The sequence below is a fragment of the Electrophorus electricus genome, chromosome 3 (assembly GCF_013358815.1).
Source record: "Electrophorus electricus isolate fEleEle1 chromosome 3, fEleEle1.pri, whole genome shotgun sequence".
NCBI lineage: Eukaryota > Metazoa > Chordata > Actinopteri > Gymnotiformes > Gymnotidae > Electrophorus > Electrophorus electricus.
The window spans coordinates 11,451,362-11,478,218 of NC_049537.1; the positions used below are offsets into that span (position 1 = coordinate 11,451,362).

The window sequence follows — 26,857 nt, forward strand, 5'->3', positions numbered from 1 at the left end:
ATGCTGCTGGGTCATTAATAATGCATGCATACACTGTTCACCATGGGCTTTATTACCATCATCAACTGGGAATGTAGTACACCTTTTCATATATAGCAATGTGTCAGATTTGCATAAATGTACCCTAAATGCTACCCTGAATCGTAAGCAACCACTGAAAACTTTGAGAGAAATGTTCATGGGGGCAGATCATGGAAAGTCAAGTTCATTTTTATTCTGAAATAGGCTTAGTTGTGAATCTGAGAAACCATCTTTAATGTCCAACATCTTTAATGTTTGATGAACCAACTGTGATCTGAAAGCTGCAGCCTGATTATTTGCTTCAAATTATCCATTATGCCTGCAACTTGCACATTTGAGACAGGTGAGTCTGTGCTTGAGGGAGATGCCACTCTTGTTTGTTTTGAGTTGGCTTTCCATGGGGTTTTCAGTTCTAAATGTGTGACTGCTTGAAACAAGAAAGGAAAATTGGATTTGTGCTCAGTCTTGCTCATCCATCGTTAATGCACTGTTCCAGCACCCCCTTTTTTTTTGTTGTAATACATGCAGTAAATTCTGGCATCTGCATGACTCCAGGGAACAAATTGTCCAGTGGCTACTGCGTAACATAGCCGTGCTTAAGAGCTCTGCGCTGAGAGGCATTAAATTGGGCTTGCCTTTACATGTCCTTAATTAAGCAGAAGATTAAACTAATTTACAGAGTACCATATAAAATTAGCAGAGGTTTGTCTGAGTGCCAGAGGAGTGCCTCATTAAGTCACTACAAATTGGAGGATCAGAGGTCTGTTTTATCAAAAATAGTAGCCCTTGTAGTATTTACGGCAATGGACCATAAGATGGCGCTTTCGAGCATCTTATTTGTCTTTACTGAATTTTGCAAAGATGACGCTTAAATAGCTTCTTCCAGTCAAGAATAATGATTTGATAAGAACTTCAGAAAAATTACGTTTAACTTTTATTGAACTAAGTTTAGTGGATTACTGCGTATATTTGTATAGAAAGATTGTCAAATTGCACGCGGTATCTGAATTGACCGTGATGCGTTCAAGCTCTAATAAACTATTTCCTAAGATGGATTTTTAGGTGGTACTTTTAAAATTTTGTTTTCAGTTATTTGACTGAAAACAGTGTTTATATTTGTCATGCTTTAAGTGTAGAAGAGCTGTGAACGGGAAATGTATCCGAAATGATGGTAGTTTTACATAAGGTTCCTAGAGTCTGCAAAGGATGCTATTTCACATAATGGACCACCATGGACCACCCAACCATAGGCTACATTTGCTATTATTTTCCTTGCGTTTATTGGCAGGCGCGCTTACACCGACTCGTTTCAGTTGAAGTAGTTGAACGTCTGAATCAACTGCGAACGCCCGCAAATAAAAACATCGCCTATGATGAGAGCTGTAACGACAGTTGCAGCGCACAGAAGAAATGCAAACCCTAGGAATAAACCGCATAGCACAAACGATCGCTTAAATGTATGTTCGGAGTCAGTTCTGGTATTTGGCAGGAAAACGTTGTCAGGTGCGTAGAGTTGAGCGCGTCGCCAAGAATGCAGTCGCGTCTGCCCTACGGATGCGTGGGATCCGAGAGTGGTGAAACGAAGAGCGGAGGAAACCGTGTCGCCTACTGCTAGATATCCGAGGATCGTATTCTTAATTTAGCAGACAACTTAATATCAACAGTAACGACATTTTATTGGCGCGATTGCCTCGCGTTAATGACACTCACAGGATCCCTCATTCAGATGGGGTACAGCCTACCGGGTCTTGGCTACTTGATGCTCACTAGATTACAAAACGAAGGTTGCAAGTGGAGTTACGGAGGAAAACAATATTTCTTGGGTTCGCTCTTCAGTTTTGTTGTTTATTGCTACTGTTGTGAACTTGACTAATGTCATCAAACAGTGGCCATATTTAGCTGTCGCGTTTACCCGCATCAACAATGATTTTCCACTAAAAGGGGATATAAAAGGTTCGTATAATGTTTTCAGATCACAGTTATTTTCTTTTGTCGTTCACTGGCGTTCGAAAAAATGTGTCTTTCGCATTTATCACATTATGTAGCTGGACTCAGTTTTAAAAGACTTAAAGACTGCTCGATGGCGTTCGTGTTTGCAAGATCAACATCTGCGCGCTACCGTATCCATAGCCGGTAGGCTAACCGACACCTGGATCTTTAGTCGACTGAAAGTCAATACGGACTAAGAACGAACTAACCATGTCCAAAACGTTAAAGAGAAAGAAGCATTGGTCTACCAAAGTACAGGAATGCGCCGTTTCGTGGGGAGGCGGCGGTGAGTTCGGTGCGGTTGTAGAGGTCCTTGGAGGCGCCGAGCATGGAGAGTTCCCTTTCCTCGGACAGATGAACCTAGATGTGCTCGCGTGTCATGTTGGAAGACTACCGTACTACGGCGACGTTTTATTGGAGGTGAATGGGACACCTGTCAGTGGACTTACTAACAGAGACACACATGCTGTTATCCGACACTTCAGGGAGCCCATTCGTATTAAGACCGTCAAACCAGGTGAGGGGCTTTTTTTAGTTGTCATAATTTACCGTTGACAGCAATAGTCCCATGCATGCACACATTACCATTGTATTCAGGCAACAGTTTCAACAAATTTGCGATACACTCCGGACATGCGAGCACATGTCTGGATACCTTTGTGACCGATCATAACATCAGCGGGGAGCTGTGGTTATGGGTGTGGCTATAAGCCAAACGAAGACTTTCCCTTCCTCCGTGATCATTTGTAACCTACGCTCCTGTCGTCCGACGCCCCAGCGCTTGCGACCAGGTTCACGCCACATCTTTGCGTTTTCCCGCTCCCACCGGGCTGATAGGTTTCATGAAGGGCTTACCTGGAGTGAATCAAGCGTGTCAGGTGTTCAGGGAAAACAGAACGTGTAGTGTATGGGTGTACTCACTCACTGTGAGCGGGGCTCTTGGCTCAGATCCAAAGACTCTAAAATAGATCCCAAATCTTACTGCCTGCCTCTTCAAATAGAAGAGTGATGAGGTTACTGTAGCTACATAAAGAATCTAGAAAATATATATATTCCAGTTTTTTCCAATGCCTGTTTTTCTCTTTTATTTTATTTTATTTTTCTTTTCCACTCCTAACTGGCAATAATGGGCCAAAGTTGACAGTGAATAGTGGACTATAAGGAGCAAAAATATTTAAAAGGTAATAAACATTCAAATAGAAGACAAATATTGCTTGCAGCAAATCACCAGTTTGCTCAAGTACACTGACACCAAACATCACTGGCATGATTATGTATTTTTGCCTTATGTGGTGGTGTGTGACTGCTAGCTTCATAATTCTGGTCTGGTTTGTGTTGCTGCAGTTTGTGACATATGCCACTGCTCTTGCCGGAATGATCTGGTGCATGTGAAACGTGTTAGACCTGCTCCAGCTGCCCATAGGCTTTGCCTCCGGCCCTGTGAGGTGTGGATGGTTCTGACAGTGGAAAAAGAGACTTGTTACTATGGAGACATAGAAAAGAGTTGTTAGTAGTGGTAAAGTAATGTGGCTGTTGCCATGGAATGGGTGAATGAGAGTGTTATTACAATGGAAATTATCAACAGAATGAAAAACGTTTGTTTCTATGAAGGGGGAAAATATTACTCAGACAGAAATGGGCACCATTTTTTTTTGTTTGTTTGTTTGTTATATTTTGTTCTTGTTTTTTTTTTAGCAACACCTCACCATGAAAGAGTTTCACTGAATGAAAGTGTGTTAACAAATGGACTTTACCACCAAGGTTTCAGGAGTTTGGCAGCTGGGCAAACCATTGGACAGTGTATTACACCGGCAGTTTTTTTGTGCATGTCTTGAGCAGAATAACTGGCAAGAAAAGCAAGATGCAGATGTGTGAGAGCATGTGTGGGGAGCGATGGGCAGCGCAGTTGAGAGCATGCATGAACAGTGATGGGCAGCGTATTTGAGAGCATGAGTAGAGAGAGACAGGCAGCATACTTGAGAGCATGCATGGACAGTGAAAGAAAGCGTAGTTGAGAGCATGTGTGGAGAGCGACAGGCAGCGTAGTTGAGAGGTAAGCCTTTGCCAGGCTGCAGGCTAGCCAGCAAATCACCTAACCCACCAGCTAAGTTGCTGTCTAGATCTGCTCACTTCCCAATCAGTGAGATAATGATGCTACATGCAAATGATTGAGAGCCACTAAACAGTGATATTGTGTACCTTTTAGTGTAAACCTGGCATTACCTATTATCAGTCCTATAGGATGTTTCTTTGAATATAATACATTTTGCAGTGTTGTGCTTATAATTTAGAGGAAGTTGAGACTAAATTTGTTGCATATTCAAGGAAACAGTGTTAGTCTACATTTATACATTTATATATAATATTTATATACAAATTTATAAAACTGCAGTAAATAATTCAGTAGATTAATGGTAAAACAGGTAATTATAACAGCTTTATAATAACACGACAAATTGCATACATTTAAATCAGTCTGTTGTTGAGCAGGATTTACATACATTTATATTCATTAGTATCATAACTGGACAACTTTGGGCAAGCATGCCTCTAACCTTATATAAAAACTATTATAAATCACTAATATTATGTATCCCCAAATATATTCTCTGACCATCTTATAATTCTGTACCTTTTAATTAAAAAATGCAACTCTATCACAAAAAGCAAAAATCTAAAAGTAAATAAAGTGAACTGCAAGTGTACTACAACAATTCTACTGCATTTCCTGTGTTCAAAATATTGTTCGGTAATAATGCCATAATTATAGGAAATAGGTTTCTCCCATTGCTGCAGTTCTTTAAGTTAATGCCCTTAAGTGTAGAGAATGCATTTTGGTCAGGATGCTATTCGATTCTCCATTGTGGCTCTGTAAAAAAAGGCTGTTTGTACTTGCAAGTGCCACACTGTTACTGTTTTATCTGGATTTTCTTTCTTTTGTATGACATGCCTGTCCTTTTACTGTGGATAGTGAGTGACATAAGATCTTTTCACATGTGAAAAGGTATAGGTGCTGTTTGGAAGTATGTGAGCCCAAGGGAGGCTTAACTGGGCTGCAGATAAATAAATAGGAGTGTGAAGCATTATGTTAGTGGCAGCTGAGACCTGAGCCGTGTGTGTGTGTGTGTGTGTGTGTGTGTGTGTGTGCGTGCCTGCGCATGCAAGCATGGTTTAGATGGCACTCACGTGCTGACACTGGGCTCACCACCCCTGTCTGCTTACACCACCTCACAGTAGCACCCACAGAGCAAGCTGTTAGGCTGCCTGTTACCCTTGCTCACAGGCCAGGCCACCATGCTGGAGCTGCACTTGTTAGACGTGCACGTTCTTGCTAGAGCAGCTCCTGGCACTTGTGTGCGTGCTGTGTGTGAATGTGCATTTGTGCAAGAGCGTGTGCATGTGTGTGTTGCTTGTGCTTCGGCCTCATTCCTAATTCAACATGTGTAAATAATTGATGTGAGTAGGATGCTTACAAACACAGGCGGAGAGATAAAGACTGTCGAATCAGCTTTGAACAGGAAATGATGTAATAGTTTATGTTGTGAAAAGTACACTGGCAGTTGTATCAGACATTACCCTACTCCCAGACTTTCCCCAGACATTCTGCCTGGAGAAAAGGATTCAGAAGGTCTGGGAATGCTTCTCTGTAGAGCAATCCTGACTCCCAAACAGAATACAGAGGTGTGTTAAAGTGCATCACTTACCTGACGGTGCCCCTTCCTGGCCTCCCTCAGCCCTCCATCATCCACATGGCGGGACAAGGGTTTTCTCCAGCCTCTCTCCTCTGACAGCAATTTGTACCAGGGATGAAAAACTGCTTTGTCCACTGTTTTTGGCTGTGGCTTGAAGCTCTTCTGTTATTTGTGTTAGGCATACACAGTACATAGGAACCCCTAAGCATCATATCTTGATATATTTCTTGAAGAAATTCTACCTGACGCTAAATAAAATCTAATTACACTAATTACTCAAAGGCAGGTAGCACAGTGCAGTATGTTTTGGTAAAGACAGTGATATTTGACATATCTAGGTAGCTGGAGTTTCTTACATACACCTCAAGTGCCCAGTGCTTTGTGGCGAGCATTCCCCAGTGTTGGCACAGGCAACTGTGCATGCCACCCTGCAAGTTCTGGGCCTCAGTGCACAGGCAGGGAAAACGTGCTTGCATGAGCAGACTCGAAGACTGATGGAATATACCAGAGTGGAAAGCTTCTCATGGTATACCCATATCAAATGGCAAAAGTGCTACTGTTAGAATGAAGATAAAGCATAAACTCCAAAGCTTGCCTTCTACATAATGTAGTCTGGGGGAATCTCACCATACTGCTCTGCCTGTATCTTGTTTTCTGTGTCATCTTCATCATAAGGAGGGGAGCAGGGTGTGCACCTTCAGCAACAGCCTGAGCCCTTTGATATGGAACGACAGCCAAAGCTCTGATTAAAAACGTGCAGCACCGTGAATTAAAAGGTTAGCAAGGCCCTTTCATCTAGGCTAATTTCGGCCTGTCTGTATATAGAATAGCAGAGAGCTCAGAGGCACAGTAAGTCACGTGAAACGAGGCAGAGCTGACAGGTTTGCATGACTCCTCTCTCCTGCATGTGTGGAGAAGTGGGTTCCTCAACTCAGGTAGGACCAATGGGCTACATCTCTTGCCAAAGCCAGCTTGTTTGGAGTGATGTTACTGTGCATCCGCTTAATTGTCATGGATATGGCGTCTGGTATGCACTGATTGCATTATGTATTACACAGTGAATAAGCAGTTAATGAGAGGCCTGGAATGAAGAGTCATAATCATATTTCCTCATCATGTGTTTCGATCATAAGCCATGGTATAATAATAGTAGCTGGCAATGGATGAAGTTTGTAATCCTAAATTTTAAAGTTTAATTATGCTTCAGACATGTTAAAGGGGGTATCTGTACCAGATCCATAATTTACTATGTGCTCGCTTATTGTGAGTTCACCTTGGAAGAATTTCACCAGCATGTCCCCAGGCCAAGCTAGCCGGACAAAGCAAGCTGCCGATGAACTTGCATGGAATGTTCAGCTACAAAAAACAGCATTCCTTGACATCACTTCTCATACCTTAGTGCCACTTTCTGTTTACGTGGATAGATTCACCATTCCAAATCCAGAGGTTACTGTTGGGCCATTGTGATTTCTGCCATCACATTATTTAAAAATGGGAAACAAAAAAACATTTCCCCTAGGTGAACAGCTTGCTGCTTTACATACACTCAGCCCCATCGTCAGCCCGTGCAGGCATCCGTGCCTATAACGAGGAGCCAGGAGACGGCAGGCGGGTGCCCCTGCAGTGCCAGAGTCTGGCAATTAGAGGGCCCGTGTCCCTGGTGCCTGGAGCCCTCTTCTCTCTACTCCCCCTCTCGCCACTCGCCTTTATTAGTGTTGCCCACCCTCCACTGCTTCTTCTATTTTACTTTGCTCTTACCCACCTGCCTCCAATCCCTGTCCTCTTCAGTGCTAATATTCCATCGCCCTTGAGTCAATGCCACACCAAGCACCTCCACTGACAGTGAGCTGGGCGCCCTCACCCAGGCAGGGCACTGATTGGGAGTTCAGTAATGAATGCAATGCGTTACATCTGTGTTGATGTGATCAGGGAGGGCCAGAATTGCATTTATAATATTTATATATAATTTTATATTTATATATAATACTGCATCAGTACGAGTGATTGCCTGACTGAGATGGCTTATTGTTGTATAATAAATGAATGTGGGTGAATATTCCAGATAACTGGAGCTGAAAAATGCTTTTCCTGATTCTTATTTCATAAACGCTGATCTTTCATAGGATCTAAAGCTTGGTGGCTCTGTATAATAACTTGGTGATTGACGTTATCCTGTTTCAATGGTGCTCTTGGCATGTATGTTGCAAGCATGTTTTTAATACATATTAAGACCAGTCTTGGATTAAATAAACTGTGTTTCTGCATTGAAAATAATTTTAGTCTTCTTAAATCCAGAAAACTGACTTTGGATCTTTTGCATATCAAAATTCCTTTCATATCTATCATGACATACAGAATTTGTCTTAGCTGGAAATGAGACTGAGAATTACCTAGATGGACAAAAGTAATGTTTCATCAGTTCCCATATTAGTGGGGACACATCATGCATACAGTTTGGAATAATACATAATATTTTGAATGCAGCATGAATTTGCAGTATTGCATATATTAGAAATATTAATTTCTTTCTTCCCCAAACATCTGCAACACCCCAGTTGAGCTTTTTTTAATCTTTAAATGGATTTGGTTTCACATCTGCATATTGCAATGGATGAAATATTACAGGACTGGAAAAAAATAACATTTGGAACAACAGAATATCAATTAAATCTCAGTATCCACTGTTATCTTGTGCACGTGTCCCAGCAACTGTGTGTGAGCGGATTAAAGTGGACGCCACATGGGCAGGTTATTTTAACCAGCAGCTGGATCCAGAAGGGTTTACGATCCTTTAAGAGTGCAGAAGTAAAGCAAGAAGACGTGCAGGTTCCACTGGTGGGAAAGCTGCCACTATTCCTGAGTCAAGGAGGAGTGTTATGCCTATCAGGATTCCTCCACACCTGCTTGGAACTCCACCCTGCTCCACCCATGCCATTCCTCTGATCAGTGCTTTCACCTGTGTCTTCTTTGCGTCGCCTTCTCTGGCTGGCTGAGTCTTTGCAATCTTGATTATGTTTGGCAGGTCCAGGTTGTCCTGGTTTCCATGCTCCTAGCTTGTTCTATTGTCATTCATTTCACTACGTATCTGGATTTGGATTATGATTATGGATTTCCCATGTTAATGTTGTCTGGGTTTTGCAATGGGTTTTGACCTCTGTTTCTAGTTACTGCGATGATTAAAAATGTCCTATTAAGTGCACCTCCTGCAGGGTAACATAGCAGAGAAGGATAATACTGGGTGTGCTGAAGGTTTTTAAGAGTCATAGCAGTTAATTACAGATCTTTACATGTCGGTGCATAGAAGGTGTGTGGCGTTAAAGTGAGTAGCAGGCGTGGTTGATGAATGCAAGTGGGCAGATTGGAATAAGTGACAGGCATGTGTTTGTTGGCAGGGCAGTTTGCTGTGCTAAAGATGTATATGAAACGAAAGGCCTTCGGTTCCGTTCACTGCCCAGAGAACAGGAGGAGAAAGCCATTGTGAAGATGAATAAAATGGTAAAGCTGGAGATGAAGGGATTCAGCAAGGGTTGGGAGGTGGGACAATTTGCTTTATGGATTGGTGCAAGGCTGGTGACTGGATGAAAAGTGCTCTCTCTCTTTCACCCTTCCATTCTTCATTTGTTTGATTTGATCGCAGCCCTGGGGAGATTAACCTCCTTGAAAAAAAAAACCTGGGTTAGGTGTGTACAATTCACCAGCCACTCACTTAAGCACACATTGTTCACTATATAGCTTCATTATGGCGTCTTTCTGCGATTGACAAGGAGTAGTTTTTTAAAGAACATTTTAAAAAATGGAAAGCAACCTCAGAATTAGAAACAGACCAAAGTCATGTGTGCCAGCAGCACTCCTGTGTGTGAGAGGATGGTTGTGCTCATTGTTATGGTTGGCACAGCAACAGGCAAGATGCCAGGCCAGTCCCCTTGGCATTTCATCTTATTCCCCCAATGCCCTGCTTACTTATGCACCACCATGGCTGGACAACAGTTCGGCTCTCTGAACAGTTGCCATCACTGTCCAGTGTAATGCTAGGAGTGTGTGTGCCAATGACGTGTTAGAGCTGAGACTGAAGCCGTCCTTTTTGCATGCACTTGCACCTGTGTCTACAGTCATTGCTCCATAAACATGTACATGCCGAGGATAGAGACACTGTGAAAGACTCGCTGGGCTCTGGCACCCGTGTAGCAAATGCATCATGACCAAATCAATAAGACACCATGCTTATCCTGACCCTGCATTAACCACCGTGTGATGTAAAGGGCCAGTGCATTCAGGCTCTACCTCTCTCTTGCACACACGCATGCACACTCACTCGCTCAGACACACATGCTCATACACATACAGGGCCTGGGGATTACTGGGTTGTTATGTAAGGTGCCCCCCCCTCCCACCAAATGCAGTTGTCCTATTGGGGGCATCACTTTCGAGCTGCATGTCATAGTCTAATCCGGATGGCTCTCGCCTTAGGCAGAGACAGAGACTGATAGCTTGGCTGACACAGTAAAGCGGTATATGCTTTTGGCAATGAGAGTCGGACACATTGGGGTCAAACCCTGTACGTTCTTAGGGGATTCGATAGACTAGATGTTAAGCTTGGTAAAGACTGCTGATAAACCTCTCTGTACACTTAAGATATGTTGTGATCTGCCCTCATTCAGGATTTCTACTGTTATTGTCGCAACTTCTCTGTTTGATTCTGTGCCAAGGGCCTATTTTAGTCTAATTATTATGTGTGATTTTTCATGTAGCATTACAAACATGGTTCACCACCATTGTCTATGGTCTGAAAGAATGTACTTTATAACAAAGTAGGAGTATTTCTAACACTGACTCTGTAAATAAGTTTCTCCCTTAATTGTATTCAGCAGTTTAACTGAATGTAACTGTCTAAATACCTTTGTTCTTACATATAATGATAGTCCATAATAAAGTCAAAATCATGTATTAATGTAAAACAAAAAATCTTTCCTACTGAAACTAGTGTAAAAGATTAAATATAAATGACCTTTGACATTTTCAAGCGTTGTTGCATCATGATGTCTTGGCAGTCATCAGCGGTTGACTCACTTTATTTTAGGTGTGTGTGTGTGTGTGTGTGTGCTTGTATGACAGAGAACGAGAGAGAGCATGTGTGTGCTCATATTTTTGCTCCTTTCAAGATATTGCATATTTTTTAACAAATGTGACTAGCACTTGGAAACGATTGCTATATTTAGTACTGCCCAACATTTAATTCTGATGTGATTACTGTATTATTATAATGATGCATAAATACTTAAATATTTAGAAAATATATAAATATTTACTTAAGTTTAACTTTGCATGTTTGCATAATGTAGGTTTTGCCCCTTTGATCATTTACGAAAGCATGATCAGGAACAAGTTCCATGACTAGGTTACTATAGCAGCATGCTTTAGTGTCTCTGTTGCTTTAGCCGCCGTCCATTGGATTTCAGAACTGATTGGCTGAATTAAGTTCTTGGGCACTTTGTAATAACCAGTACACATTGCTCTTTTGATGCAGTGGCCAATGATTTCACTGGCTCAAGATTGCTCAGTGCACAGAGCTGTGTGGACGAACAGAGAAACTAACTGGTGTGACAGGAGCTCTCTCTGTGTGATAGCCACAGTGTCAAAGCCAAGGATTAGAGAGAGAGAGAGAGAGAGAGAGAGAGAGAGAGAGAGAGAAAGAAAGAATATTTCACAATCAGCAAGTCAAGCGGGTACTTTCTGGCTAGTGGTGTCTCTCACACACACACACACACACACACACACACAAAAGAGTATGTCTGGAATCTCTCCATAATCTCTCAATGTGTGGCATGTGTGTTTGCGATTAAAACCAGTCCAACCTGAATGAGAAAGGAATGAGAGGTGTGTTTTTCCCCTTGAGAGTTCTAGGAAACCAGATGAATTCAAACTTCATTTTTCAACTTGGTGTTGAAGGAATGTGCCCTATACTCACAATAGTGAGCCAAATTAAAGATCCATTCATTTATTATGGGGCATTTGAACATGATCTTGCCCTCTTTCTATCTGGGGAGACTTGATAGGCAAACTGGCATTTGATAAAGTCCATTTCTCTATTTTGCTAAAATTTAATGGCCTGGCTGGTGATTAATAGCACTTAATGAGCAAATGTATGAACAGAGACTTTTCTTGCATTAGTTCAAAACACAAGCATAAATCGAAGACATTTGTGTTTCACTGAAGTCCATTAAATCACCAAACCATCTGGAAAACCACTTTTTCACCTGCTGTTTAACTGTATAAATACAGCCACAAATCATAAGTATGAGAGGATCCGAGTGAGTGGTAGCATTCTACTGTTTTTCTTTCCCTGTGTGACTGGTGTAGAGCAAGCAAATTACCTGTGCCACAGACTTCCCACAGTGATGAACATGCTCTTCTTGAGTGGAGTTTCATTTACGACCATCCCATGAGATCTCAGCTAGGGTCATTAGTATTCTGATCTCTCTCTCTCTCTCTCTTTCTCTCTCCCTTTCCCACACCTCTTTCCCACTGCTCATTTAATTTCTACACAATTCCTCCATCACACATGCTACTTTCCCCCCATTTTGGAAGCACATACCTGCAGCATACATCACCCTTTGGGTTTTTGCCATTGCATGAGCTTTCATGGCAGTGACACAGGGCTGCATGGACTAGACAAGATGTCGTAATCAGATATGACAAAACACTTGATCCTTTCACATGACATAGTCCACGACATGGAACAAAATAATGGTTTTACATTTTTACTGTGTGAAAAATGACTGCTCCTTGAAAACTGAAACTGAGGTGGTGTCTGATAAATTTCTTCACCCACAGCTAGAAAACATATTACTGCTATATCATTTTGTGAATGCCATTACTGTGATGGCAAAGAACATGAATGTATCAAACAGAACTAACATGTCACACTTGGCATTTTGAGATTGAGGTGGCATAAAGCCGTGTCAACAAAGCCTCTCAGGTATAGGTCGTGGTGACCTCTGATAGTCTGATTTAAGGTGAAATAGCCTGAGTAGCCTTGTTGAGTAATGGCTGCTGTAAATTGCTGGTTCTGTGGAGGACTGACCAAGTCGCTTAAGGCTCAGTGGTGGAAGCCATTAGCTGACCATGCGTGAGCTGGTCACACATGGTGGCGGTGTGCTCAGCTCATTTAGTGCACGGTTGGACAGTCATGTGTGAGAGGCCAGGCAGGACGAAGGACGAAGGCAGATAAAGCTACACCTGTGCCAGGCAACACATCTCATGCTTGGGGTGAAAAAATATAGCCTCTCCCTTTAACTTTCAACCTAGGACACTTTTGTTCACACAGAATGCAGGAGATGAACAAGGAAGCCCCACAGGCCCCAGGGCCACCCTCCGCCTGCCCCTCTCGCTTTCTCTCTGCTGTGTTTCTGGCCAACTGTTCTATTATAAGGTAGAGTTTGCATTGAGCCATCAGCTGCTGCAGCCTGATCCAAAGTGACAGACCACAGAGGCAGCCTAGCTTTCCGCTTCAAGTGCTCTGCCTCTGTATCCCTCTTGTCTTTCTCTCACCATCTCTCCCTCTCTGTCTCTCTCTCACCAGCTACATAACGCTCCCCGCTCTGTCTCTATCTCACTATCTCCCTCTCTCCCCTCTGTCTCTCTGACCATCTCCCTCTCTTCCATCTCTCACTATCACTCCCTCTGACTCCTCTCTCCTCTGTCTCTCTCACATCTCTCTCTACTGTCATTCTCACCTTTCTCTCTCTGACCATCTCCCTCTCTCCCGTCTCACCATATCTCCCTCTCACTCCTCTCTCACATCTCTTCCTCTCTGTCTCCTCTGTCACTCTCACCACTTTCACCTCTCTCCCTCTCGGTCCTTCTCTGCTGTCAACTCCTCTGTTCTTTTCTCTTAGACCCCATGTCTCTTTGAACTGAATGGCATCCTTTTGGCTTCACAAAGCCAGCTTTCATGATCAAGAACATGCGCAATTTCTCAGCTCCTTTACTCATTTTTGTGTACATGTGACATATATACAGCTTTAGCAGATCCCATTCAGAGTCAAAAGGTCTCCTTGATGTGTTATGTGTGTATGTATGTTGCTATGGGTTACAAGCCAAAGGGTGAAGCAGAGGCCAGTGGTGCTAAAAATGTTTCTTTGTGTGCGTTTGGCTGTGTATGGGTACATGTTATAATTATATGGGTGCATGTTATAATCTTTTTCTTTTTTCAATGCATATATTATGTTTAGAGTTGTATGAGGCATGAGGAGTAAGTCATTTTCCACATGACAATTCTTCTTCTTTGAAATATGTCCAAATCTATTTCTCCATATACTATTGCTTTTGCAAGGAACGGGTCCCCTGCTAGCTTTCATTAAGCGAGATATTGCTCATCTGTATGATGCTGAAGGTCACGAAAAGCATCTGTGCAATAATCCCTCTTTAAGCACCAATCAAACACACAGATGACTGTATAGTGCTGTCTGATAGGACAGTAGATGAATGATCACTCTTAGTTCAAAATTCCAGTCCACTGAAATAAAGATAAATGAGAGGTTAGTGTGTGTTTATGTACTCGTACCTGGAGTTTTGATATGTATTTGTGTATGTGCACAGGTGCATCAGTTGTGTCTATGTGTTGACTTTGGAGTTGTATGGGTAATAATATATCTTAAACCAATACCACATGCCTGTGTGTATATGGTGTATTCTAGAAGTAGGTGTAACTGTGCTTTTTCAAATTAATGAAGAGTCAGTGCACAAAATTTCACTTTTAGATGGATTTTTCTATGCAGAGTTCTTCAAAGTTATAAAAGGCACCTTTTTTTTTCAGGGATCGTTTGTAATGTGCATATATCTTCACATTCAACCTGTCAAACCTGTAGAGTTGCCGTGCTTTAATGTTAGTATTTAGTTAATCAGTAGTTTGCGCACATTCCAACACACAACCAGATTTCCATCAATAGCCTAGTCCTATTCCATCTAGTCCTATTCCCGTGTTTTAGTATGGACGGAGCAGAGGAGATGCTCGAGGCTTTGTGATCTGTCTTCACAGCTCCCACCGATGTAGCCTTGGTTGTTGTAAGGTTCAAGCATCCCGATCCTCTCACACACACACACCGTCCAAGTCGTGTGTTGCACTATTTTGACATTCTCTCGTGTTGGTATAGCTAGGCCACTCTGTTATGTAAGATTATGTCAATACAACTCTTTCATGTCTACAAATTCTTTTTCTAGGGGAACTTGATGCACACTGCGCGTCTACTGTTGAACGCTTACGCGCTGGGCGACAGCACTTTACATGGTGGAGATTTATCGTTTGAACAGTATCGTTCCCTTCCACTCTGGCAAAGTCCTGCAGAATGGAATTGATCTGTTTACAACTATACTGACAAAAAAGCAGCAGCTTAATTTGGTCAGTTCTCTTGAGAGTTTAGTGAGAGAGCAGTTTCAATATAATTTAACCTTTAAAAAAACTAACCAAAAAAACCCCCCAAAACAAACAAAAACCCTAAGAGTTAGTTTGGTGGAAAGGTTCCACCACCTGGATGTTCAGATTCCTAAGAGTCTCACCGTTACAGTCCGTGAAGTAAGTTCTACACATTAGCAACCTTGGAAAAACGCTTGAGACCCCGTCTGCTAATATTAGCAGTCCAATTAGCGCCTGCACTTTGCATCAACGTAGCAGTTCGTGTTAGCCTTGCGCACGCCAGCGATGACGAAGAAATTGGGAATACGTGGGCGTTTTTTCTGCTTAGTGCACACGTTGAACAGTAGCAATATCATCGGAGGCTAATGTAGGGCCGACTGAGGTTTGAACCTGGGAAGAACTGTTTGTATTCCAGCGTCTGAATGAGCATGGGTAGGATATCAGATGGATTAACGCCAAGTTGTGTCAAGACAAGAGCAAAATAAGATGACACATTCTTTTTCGCCATGGCCATTATCTATGGATATCACACAATTTATGTCTAGCTGGCTCTGTTACTGCAAAGAAAATCTTGTTTTAAAGTTATTTATTGACACGTGTTGCATCTTATTTCCTTAAAATGGTCACCAAAAATATCATATAAAGTATATAACCTAGAGTAACAATTAGCTGGATTTGAATTAATGCTTGCAGCTGGATGTAGCACCAGATGCGTTTGTGGGTCTGTTAGCCTCTGATGCATTTTTAATATTTTTAGTATTTTTTTGAATGATGAATTCCTGAGAGCAAGGGAGTTCTTCTCTCAAAAGAATATTGCTCCTCTAACCCCCCATGACCATGATGACCATGCTGACTTCTCTGTGTGAGATAAGCTTGTTTTAAAGACGTCTTAGAAAGCTTTTCATTTGTTTGGTAATAATCATATTTGACTGGCTCTCCAATTCATCAGTGATGGTTATTGGAGCAGGAACGTTTTTACCATGTCTGCTTATTCAGTACCTCTGACCAGAGCAATGTGTGATTTATTTCTAGTCTCACACTGCAGTTTGCTCTCCTGCCATATGGCGTCAGAGTGTTTTAATGGTGCTAATTGAGCTGTTGGAAGAAAAAGTGGGTATATGTCATTTTGATTGTTTTTTTTGTAACTGAAGATGCACATTAATCAAATTTACTCTCAGTGCTGGACTTCTTATCTGCCCATATCCTTACCCATTAACTTCTCCCATCATTGCCTTATCCCTTTGTCCAGGATGTGTATAGCACAGAGAATTTCTTCACTTCTGATGTTCCACTTCATTCTGTTTTCTTTTTTCCCCCATCAAGTTGCTCTAGGGGCTCAGCAAACCCTTACCCCTGACCTCTGACTGCTGCCTAGCAGCTTTTTAAACATGGAAGCCAACTCAATAACCCATCCTACGATTAAACAGGAATAAGGACCCAGTTTTACTAAAAGAAGCATCTTTTTCTTTAGCATTTGAAACATTATAGTAAGTGCAATTCTACTACTACTTCTTCTGTAAAGTCTAATATAAAATACATTAAAATGCAGAAATAAATGAAATTTCAGTCTTTGAGCCTTCGGGAAGGAGCTTCTATTCTAATGGGCTGAATTCCTGTGAAGCAGGGCACATCATCTCCAAGGAGAAGGTTATGCAATCATAAAAATCCTGTGTCTGCAGGTAGCTGAGACCCCTTCCCTGAATCTTCAGTCTGAGCTGCAGTCCCTCTGCAGTAGTGATGATGTGAGCTCAGGTAGGCTTATTGATTCCCTCCATAATGTAGAAGTGAGTTGTTCCAAATCCCAGCTGGCCTTCCATAAACGACTGCGAAAATTTGCTTTGGTCTTTTTACGATGAGGTCACACAGTGGGGATCATATGGCCCTGATTATCTCATGTCAGGCAGCATCTTTTTTTGGCCAATGACATTGTCATCCATCTCTCTTCCTCTCTCTCCCCTTCCTTTCTCTGTATAGAAGTTAACCATTGCACAGCCCCTGAAATAACAATCAGCCAGAGAAACCTAATAACTTCTCCTTGACTGGAAGATCACTCAGTGGTTGTTGGATTTGCTGCCAAGATGATAGATCAGTGGAACAAGCTAGTCTCCATAATCAGCCTGAAGCAAAGAGAGGGGCAGTGGGGCGGGCTCACACAGACCTGATTAGAGCTTTGCTTCCTCCTCATTGGCTCTGCTGCATCCCGTGCTTGGCTAAAGGGATAGAAGGTTGCGTGGCACCATCCTCCTACAGTGGTTGCTGTCCTGCAGATAAATGCCAGCATTGGGCTCAGGAAGACAGCAGGGACCTGCTTGCATACCCTGCAAACAAACTCTGAAGCTGTGGTGTTCCTTGAGCAATCATAAACCTGCATGCTCTGTGAGACAGATGTGTTTGAGGATGTTTACCAATATGATGTATTAGTGCCTGGGACTGCAATCTGCCCTAGCTAATCTCATGTCTTACAGAGTGAGACTAATACATTTGTTGCAGTAATGTTGCTTTTTGACTTAATGTGCATCAGTTATGTAGGTTGAAGGGCTATCAGGCTGCTTATTTATTTTTCTCTCACTTGGTCTCACGGCCAAGCAAACAGGATTGAGCTCTTTTGTCATATCACTGACTGAGCTAAGAGGCTTTATCCACTTCCAATACATAAACAATGGACGCTTCTTATGGCGAGAGTGGCCATTATTGTGTGGGTTGACTTTCTCTTCCATAAGCACTTAAGAAACCCAGAAGCTGTCTTAGGCTCCCAAACAGACAACACAGTAATTGGTCTCATCTTCTAAGGGGGCAGCTTTGCCTAGAGTGCACCACTCATAATCGCATTACTTTCACAGAGATGCAATAAGGAAAGTGAGAGCTTTCCCATCATTCCGTGTTTGTTCTGAAATCCCACGCTTCCAAGGACAATAGGAATCATTTAGAGGGAGTGATTACTTGAGCAAAAGCCTGTCTTTGCCTGTCATAATGATAGTATTTTTGCATGCATATAGCAAGCCAGTGTATTTAAGTGGTGACTGCTTTTTTTAAATGGCTTTGTTTTTGTTTGTTGTTTTTTCATCTTATCATAATTATTTTATTTTATTTTATTAGTATTATTTTTTACACATGTGTAAATGCAGTGGTCACACTGTGTTTTACCAGAAGATAGTTAACCTGTATGTCTGTATGTCTTTTATATGTATGACATTTTCAGTATTTTTAATATTCATCGACATGCTGTTAATATGGTCCCTTTGAATTTGTAGCATTAAGCATCTGGTTAGATCTGGAATTACTAATTATTAATTACAAAATACATTATACTAATTAGTTTCATTTAGAAGTATCACAGCACTACTCATGGCAACTAGAAAGATTGATTATGCACAGCACTGGCCATTTATTTTTTCCTTATTAGAGTTTGATATGGGAGTTTGCTTAGTCAGCAAGGTGGAAAAGATTGTTCAAGACAATTACTGGCTTAAGGGATTTTATGTTCAAAAGCCCCAATCATAATCCTCAGAACAGAGCCAGGTTTTGGAGGTTGTAAGTCAGATTGAACTGTAGAATATTCTACTGTAGGCTGCTTGGCTGTTCCTCTTTCCCACTGTGGTGCTTCCAACTGATGATTTTGTAAAGCAGTGGTTCTTTAGATTTTGATGCTGTAAATATAATTTAAATTACTCATTGCCAGAGAGTGAACTCTTAGAGAGACAGCCAACATGTTTCTTAAAATGTGTCTTCTTTGTTTGTTTGTTTATATGTTTGTTTGTTTATCTCTCTTTTGACTTTACGAATGTTAGTGTCCTCTAAGAATTGCTCTTGTGATGTCCTGCTTCGGTCTCAGAAAAGAGAAAAATTGCAGAAAAGAGAAAAAATCTCCCTGTTGTTCTTCCTCTTTCAGAGTCACACTCAGGTCATTAAGGTATGTCAGAAGCACTTCACTGCACACACTGCCATGGTATTGTAATCAGATCAGTGTGCTAGCACACTTTGACACCTCACTAAAACGCAAGCGCACACTCATTGAGCACTATTGGTCGCTAATGTGACACCTCTTCACACCTCTTTCCCTATCCATTTCATCCATCCCTCATGCCTTGTTGCATCTACTCTCCAATAAGAATCTGTCACTGCAAATATGAGCATGGATGATCGCGTGTAATCATAGACCAATTACTGTGCTTGGAGGTGCTAGCAGGAGCCTAGCCATTGATTTAGCATGTTAAGTGTTCTTCCCATACTCCAGTTTGCTAGCCTTGGGTCTATCTACAGGGGGTTTGGAGGTTTGTCTTTCTGTATTTGTCACATGTGGGCTGCAGAGGAAAGAAAACAAGAACTTGACAAACTGTGAATGAGCAGATTACTATGGCAAATAAAAGCATTGAGAGAAGTAGTGAAATGAGTAACTAAGGACACACTGGAACTTTCCACAGGATGTCTGGTTGCAGTCAACTTGAGATCTGCTGTAAAGTTCTGTCTTTTAAAAGGGTATAACTCCGCTCACCTGGAATCAAAACGTAACTGTCCTGTTCTTAAACGTGACATGTTATACCCTTTTTTTCCACAACACAGTTCCCTGGGATCTTAATGAAATGTCTGTGACATGCTTTCGTCAGAATACTACCAGGATCAAGCACCATAGCATCCTTCTCACCTTGTCTAAACAGCCCTGTGCAGAACAGTCAGTTTGATTGCCTGGTCTTTTAAAAGATAATGAGCCACTGCTCACCCCACTGCCTTCTTCCGCATGGTGTACTGACATGAATACGGCTTCATGCTACCATGATGACTGTTGAAACCTGGGAGAAATATGGCTGCCAGAGAAAACAATGGTGTAACTATATATGTTTGGGAGTGGTTCCAAGATGCCACCATTTCAACAACTCCTTTGAATGAGCTTTGAACATTTTCCTTTAGAACTTTTCTTCAGCTCTTACCTAAGTTTCTCAATCAGAATGTTGGGAAATTTGAAAGGCACTCCTTCCAAATGGCTGTGATGATAAATAAGACACAGTTTTAGGTTAATATAATTTTTGGTTAATTTCTTTGAGTGCCAAGATAATCAACTGACCGATGACAACACTTTCCTCAATTTCCTCAATTAGATAAAAAACAAGACAAAATAGAAACAACTTGTACTGTTATTTACTGATTCTAGATCCATCTCTAATGCTGTAATTTTAGTGACATTTTAGAAGCTTAGCAAGTTGCAGACTAGTCAATTATAAAGCGCGCTGTCAAAGAAAACACAACTTCCATTTGGGATCTTACCTCTTCATTTGAGGCCATGAGTTAGCAGGTGGAAGATGTGAAGGAAACAGTGTTCTCCAGATAAAGGTTGCACTTTTAGAAAGCAAGAATGCAGTGCTTAAAGATAAATGGAACACATTTGTTGGGTTCAGGTGTTGGTGGAAACTTCTCAAGGTCATCATTCATGAGCAAGTTGGAGGAAATGTGAAGCAAATGGTCATTGATTTATTTGACAAAACTGTACTAAGCATCACTAAGAAGCTCTTTGGTACAGTTGACCTTGCACACCATCTAGGTCCGAGATTCAGCAACTCAAATCCACGGTACATTATTGTGCACTTCATATCCTTTACAAATTGAGGCATCATATGGGAAGAAGACAAGCTTTCAGACAGGCTAAAGCAAGAGAGAATCTTTCGTTTGTTTCATGGAGACCACGAAGCAAGAGACTGACTTTAACCATTGGTGGAGCAAGTGAGGAAAGAAGGAACAAAAAGTTTTTTTTTTTTTGTTTTTTTTTCTGGAGCCACAGGTTGTTATGTGTAGAGTATGGCAGTGAGGAATCTAGGTTTTTCACACTTCTTGAAATACAGAAATTATATGAAAATGTGAAAATTAGAAATTTCATCACATGTAATTGGCTTTAGACTTAAATATTCCTCAACCTTTATTGTGCTGGGTGGTGATTTTAATGAAGAACATTTGCTTGATAGACTCCCACTCAGAAGGGTATAATTTACAATAAATCTAGTAATAATAGCTTTTGTCAAGCTTCATATCTGATTGATGCATATAGATACTTACATACTAATGTTTTGATGCTCATGTGGATTAAAGCAGACCTCTCTCAAAAGTCCTGTATTGATACATATCCATCAGCAGTAGATTAATTGTGGATATTTTAATTACCCTGAATTTGTTATCTAGAATATAGTATATTTTTCTTGACTTGTACAAAATGTTTGATGTTTTAGAACATCCTTTTATTTTTGAAGTATTGAATACATTTATTTTTGGTAATAATTTTACAAATGTAATGCATACACAGTATAATGACATAATATCTGTTTCTTTGGTGTTGGAACATTTTTTCAGGACGTTATTGACATGGGCATTCTCCAAGGCTGCCCTGTTTCCCCTTATTTGTTTTTCTAGGAGGTGAACTACTCAATTTCTTTATCCTCTTTTGTTCTTGAATTAAAGTTATAAACATTTGTGATAAAGATTTGATTATTAGCCAGTTGGCAGATGACACTTGTCTGTTTTTGAAGGATGAATCTCAAGATCTGCTTGTCATAAAATACAATTGATCTGGATTCTGGTCTCCATGTAAATGTGGCTAAAAGTGAGATTATGTTTGTGCATTAATCAGACAAGTGTTCTGTTAATTCAGGTGAAACAATATGATAAATATCTCAGTGTTGATGTATGTCGAGCAAAGTCGAGTAATGAAAGGATGAAGAAAATTTTCCAGCCTAGATTGGATCTCACACACACATATATATATATATATATATATATATATATATATATATATATATATATATATATATATATATATATATATATATATAAATGTAACAATTTATGGGAGGAGTTTGCTGTCTAAAGCTGAAGGTACATCACGACTAGTATATATAGTTCTCTTTATGTTGATCTTAGATTTTGCAAAACTATTGACTGTGTTCTATTTAGTTTCATATGGAAAAACAAAACTGAATACAATAAAATAAATAATCTGATAAATAGTTATGACGAGGGTAGAATAATGAATGTTATTTTCTTACATTAAATAGCGTATATAAATAAAATTGGATAAAGAGATACATATTTTAACTCTGACTTACCCTGCTATTGAATCCCAATCTATGATAATTTAAGGCTTTTGCTTTGTTGTAACTATAAACAGCCAATCTGCCAATTGAACTGATTTTCATATGTAAGCACTTACTTTCTGGAAGATCACATTTACGAATAACTTATTACTCGTAGAATATGGAATAATGAATATGTGTATATGTGTTGTCCAGGAAGATATTTTTATTTGTAAAAGAATGGGTTGATCAGAATATTATTTTCATTTTTGAACAATCTTAATCATAATCATTTGAGACATTGAGAGAGTGAAGTTGAAAAGAGATGTAAAATAGGACTTTATTTAGAGTACATCATTTATATTAAAGGGATTAATAGTTTGGGTAAAAGATGCAATAACTTGCTATTTTATTAGGACATTCCTAATATCAGAAGACTCCTGTATGTCTAGAGAATGCTGTGAACATGCTGTAGTTCATTATACCAGTTTGAGTTTGTTATACTAGACGTTATACCAAGTGTCTGTAGCAACCTGTTATGTAAAATATTTTCTGCATATACTTTCAGAAAGTGGTGGGGACAAAATCAGCCATTTAAGAAAATATATAATTCTAAAAATATCATAAATAGCATAAATTCTGCCTATGGATGTTAACCCCATGCAACACACTACTGTCTGTTCTCCATCCCATTGCCCTCTACCCACCATATTTAGACTTTACTTTAACCTTTCATATTGATCAAAATGAGAACATGCAGTGGGAGTAGTGCCTCAGCTTCTATTCATTATGGAAGTGCACTTAGTTTCACAAGGAATAAGAGCATGAATATGAACTTGAATTCACAATGTAAGATTGTTTTCAGATCATGATTAAAGGTCGCTTGTGGCAATAGTGTTATAGGGATGGGCAATAATAATGGGAAAACAGAGAAGACAATTAGGCTTTTCACATAATGGCTGTAGGTTCACTGGTGAAATGTGTTTGACATCTGATGTGATGATGTGTCCATCTGCATTCTTGAGTAGCAGGTCCGCTCATGGCTCTGCAAACTTTTATTGCCAAAAACACGTGAGGTGATTTATCAAAAGCTAAACTGATGTTCATATCTTTTTCTTTTCTTAAACATATTTCAGTTTATTATTATTTATTTTATTTTTATATGATTACCGTTATGTTTGTATTGTATTTGATATTTGCTTGCTTAGGCTTTTACTGTTGTGCATACTTTTTATTAAAATTTAAAAATTAAGCGAACATATTGGAAATGGCATAGTCATCAAGTCAATATAAACAAAAAATCTGAAATATTGGTGTAGGTCCAGACATTTCACACATTGTACTTTCATGGTGTCAGTAATGGTGACATTTGCCCTTATAGTGATAAATACTATAAATAACAAGCTGGTTATTGGAGGCTGGTTCTGGGTCTGAAAATGTAGCCATTTTTTCAGATGGTTGAATGTCTCCTTTCTGACAGTTGCCACGGTGAATGAAGACAAAGACATAGCAAATGTCACCTCAGCAAGAGCAAGGTGACTTCCTTTATGTCTTCCATTGGCACTTGGCCCTTTGGGAATCTCTCCTGCGACACACCAAGCTGCTCTGTCGTGCAGTGACCTTGACCATGATTGCGGTGATTCCATCTGTCTCTCTCTCTTCCTTTTGATTCCCTTCTCCTCTCCTGCCCCTGTTATCTCGGCTCATTGTATTTTAGCCATTACCTGCTTATTGTTTGGTGTTGGGGAATGAAATCTTTGGCACTTGAATGGTTCTTGCATAGCGCAGAGGCGGAATGCAAGGATGACTTGATGGAACCTGCTGTCAGGATGATAATGAAATGTCCGATGCCACTCATGAATATCGGAGCCAGTGGACTGGGGTGAAAACGAGCATTGTGATGCTGTTACTGACAGAGGGCCAGTCTAGCAGGACAATTTGTGTGTGCGTGTGTGTGTGTGTGTGTGTGTGTGTGTGTGTGTGTGTGTTTTGTCATGGGCTGCTGGATGTTTTACTAATGGAATATGAAGGAGGTAAATGAGGTGAGGGAAAGAGTAGCTGTAATCCGTTGTAGATATGTGCCTCATATCTTGTGATCTTTCTCTTCTGTGGTTCTTTCTCATGCTTAAGCTTGGTCATCAGCGCTCTTGGTCCCTCTTGCACATCCATGCATGGCTCCACAGTAAGGGAGGCCTTCCTACTGAGTAAAACCTCAGCTGTATTCATCTGTATTTTTATAGCATATTTTGTATATTGAGTAAAACAAAGGAATTAACATTGAATTAAAGATATTAATGAAATTAGATGAATGGAATAAAATCAGTCTAAGAAAAATTAGGGTGTCTTTAGTTATGAGTTGCATGTCGATGTCCTTTGACTCTTGGTATTACAAATCTGCATTATGTAGGTTATGAAACCTACATTACAGTGATTAAAAAGTGATTTCTGCACTCATGCCTGAATCCAAAACATAATAATAATAATAATAATAATAATAATAATAATAAATGGAGTGAGTCTGTGGATTGCACAATTCACAGCAGAATCATACAAATGATTCAATATCAGTAAAGACTATATTTTACTGTGCTGTGAGATTATCAAAATCTATAGAAAGTTTGGTCTTTAAGTAATACTGAAAGATTTATAACAAATGTTTAGAAATACGTGGCAAATGTACATCTTAAAATTTGCCATTGGACTATGCTTGCTGAGTAACTTTCTGATTTGTCTTAACAAAAGCATCATGCGTTGTTCCTGAGAAAAAAACCTGTAAATGATGCGATATTATACAGTGTTCTTGCTGTATCCCACTACTTCACTTTACAGAGCTGTTTTAATAGCTTGACAGTCCATAATGTGGCCTATTTTAGATTTCTATTATAGCTACGCTCATGTGCACACCCACACATATTCACACCCTTCACACACCTTGTAAGGTACAAGTTAATTACGTTTATGCTTTTGTTGGCACAAAAGCTGTGTGCAGACATGGAGTAGCTTCACAGGCAGATGTCTGATTTATGCGCTCTTCTCAAGGACATTGTGTCTCCATAGCCACCAGCAAGCCTGAGAAAGGCTTGCCAAGGCCCTGTACATCCATCACATTCATGTCGGATGCTGTAGATGCAGAAGAGATGAGTCAAAGGCACTTATCCATCCCTAAGGAAGTGTCAGCTATAATCCTGCACCAGACTGAGGTTTGGGTAGATGCTTGTAATGTTTTAATAAGAACTTGCCACAGCAGAAAATACAATGCATGACTTATCAATATATTGATTACTGCCCCCCCCCCCCCCCCCCCCCCCCAGAAAAATCCAAATGATTAAATGACTATTAGTGTTCAGTTAAATCTTGGAATAGGCACAAATAACCTTAGAAACTCTATATGTGGCATGATATTCACTGCAGTGCATGTCATTTCAATTGTTTTCCAAGCAGCTGTCATCCTAGACAATTCACGCATGGCCATTTGAAGGGATTCCTGACTGAAACTGTGAATCAGAGGAGTCAGAGGAGAATGGCAGAACTGAAAGAGATGGGACACAGCCAATCAAATCACATTTGCATTTAACACGTGTGTAGAATGTCATCTCAAACTGCACTAATCCACTTATCTGACCTTTTATTAAATGGGCTATGATAGACATAGACTGCATCGGTAGTCAGTATTGTTATCGCAGTTGCTTGGTCAGCTGTCACCAGATTCCCTTGGTATCATGATGATGGAAGGATCTGAATTTGGCCCAAGCACATGAGTCCATGGAGACATCCGTTTCTATGCTGATGGCACCCAAATCTATCTTAACACTCAACTCACTGATTGTCTTCTTTCTGTTAACTTGTCCTCACGGTTCTATGTTCCATGTTACCAAGACTGCCTTCAAGATGTCAAATTATGGACAGCATATGGTTAGACTTTGATAAAACAAAGGTCATGTTGGTAGGGTCCAAAGCAGCTCCTTTTCATCTCAATGATGTCTCTCTTGCCTTAGATTATGTTACAGTTGTCCCTTCAAATGCAGTTTGTAACTTAGGAGTTCCCATTGACCCTACATGCTCATTCCAAACATATATTACCTCCTAAACTAAAGTAGCGTGCTTCCACTTTACATTTACATTTACATTTACGACATTTAGCAGACGCTCTTATCCAGAGCGACTTACAAAAGTGCTTTGTCATTTACTCATAGAATATATCCAAGTACAGTATGGTAGGTTAGAATTAAACATACCAATGAACTAGAATACTGTAGAATACAGGGATGAATGCTGAAACCTAGAAGTGCAAAATACATAAGGTCTATCTTAAACAATGATAAGTGCTATAAACAATAAGTGCTAGAGTTTGTTAAAAAGCATAAATAATGTGCTACACTTGAGTAGTATTGCCCATTGCTCATCTACATACAAATAAAATTACACATTACACATCACTTTTCTCTTCCAGTTATGCTGGCTTCCTGTAACTGCCTGTATTCAAAGGTCTTGTCATCACATACAAAGCACTGAATGGTCTTCCTCCTTACTAGCTCTCTGAACTGCATCATCCCTGTACACCTTCCTGTACATGTAGATTCTCTGGCATGGGTCTGCTTTCCGTTCCATATTCTGAACTTCTCTACTATGGGAGCAAGATTGCTTAGGGCTCCTCACCTTCAAATAGGTCAGTACTCTTTCTCAACACAAGT

The 26,857-nt window shown here is 40.4% G+C and overlaps 1 protein-coding gene across 1 annotated transcript in view; it reads left to right on the top strand.

Moving 5' to 3' along the window:
* Nucleotides 1-2,220: 2,220 nt before the first annotated feature.
* LOC113585572 (membrane-associated guanylate kinase, WW and PDZ domain-containing protein 3) overlaps nucleotides 2,221-26,857 on the top strand; it is an 82,280-nt gene continuing 57,643 nt past the window's right edge. Inside the window, exon 1 of the mRNA XM_035524432.1 lies at nucleotides 2,221-2,527. Coding sequence (XP_035380325.1) covers nucleotides 2,221-2,527 — 307 coding nt within the window. The remainder of the gene's footprint in view (nucleotides 2,528-26,857) is intronic.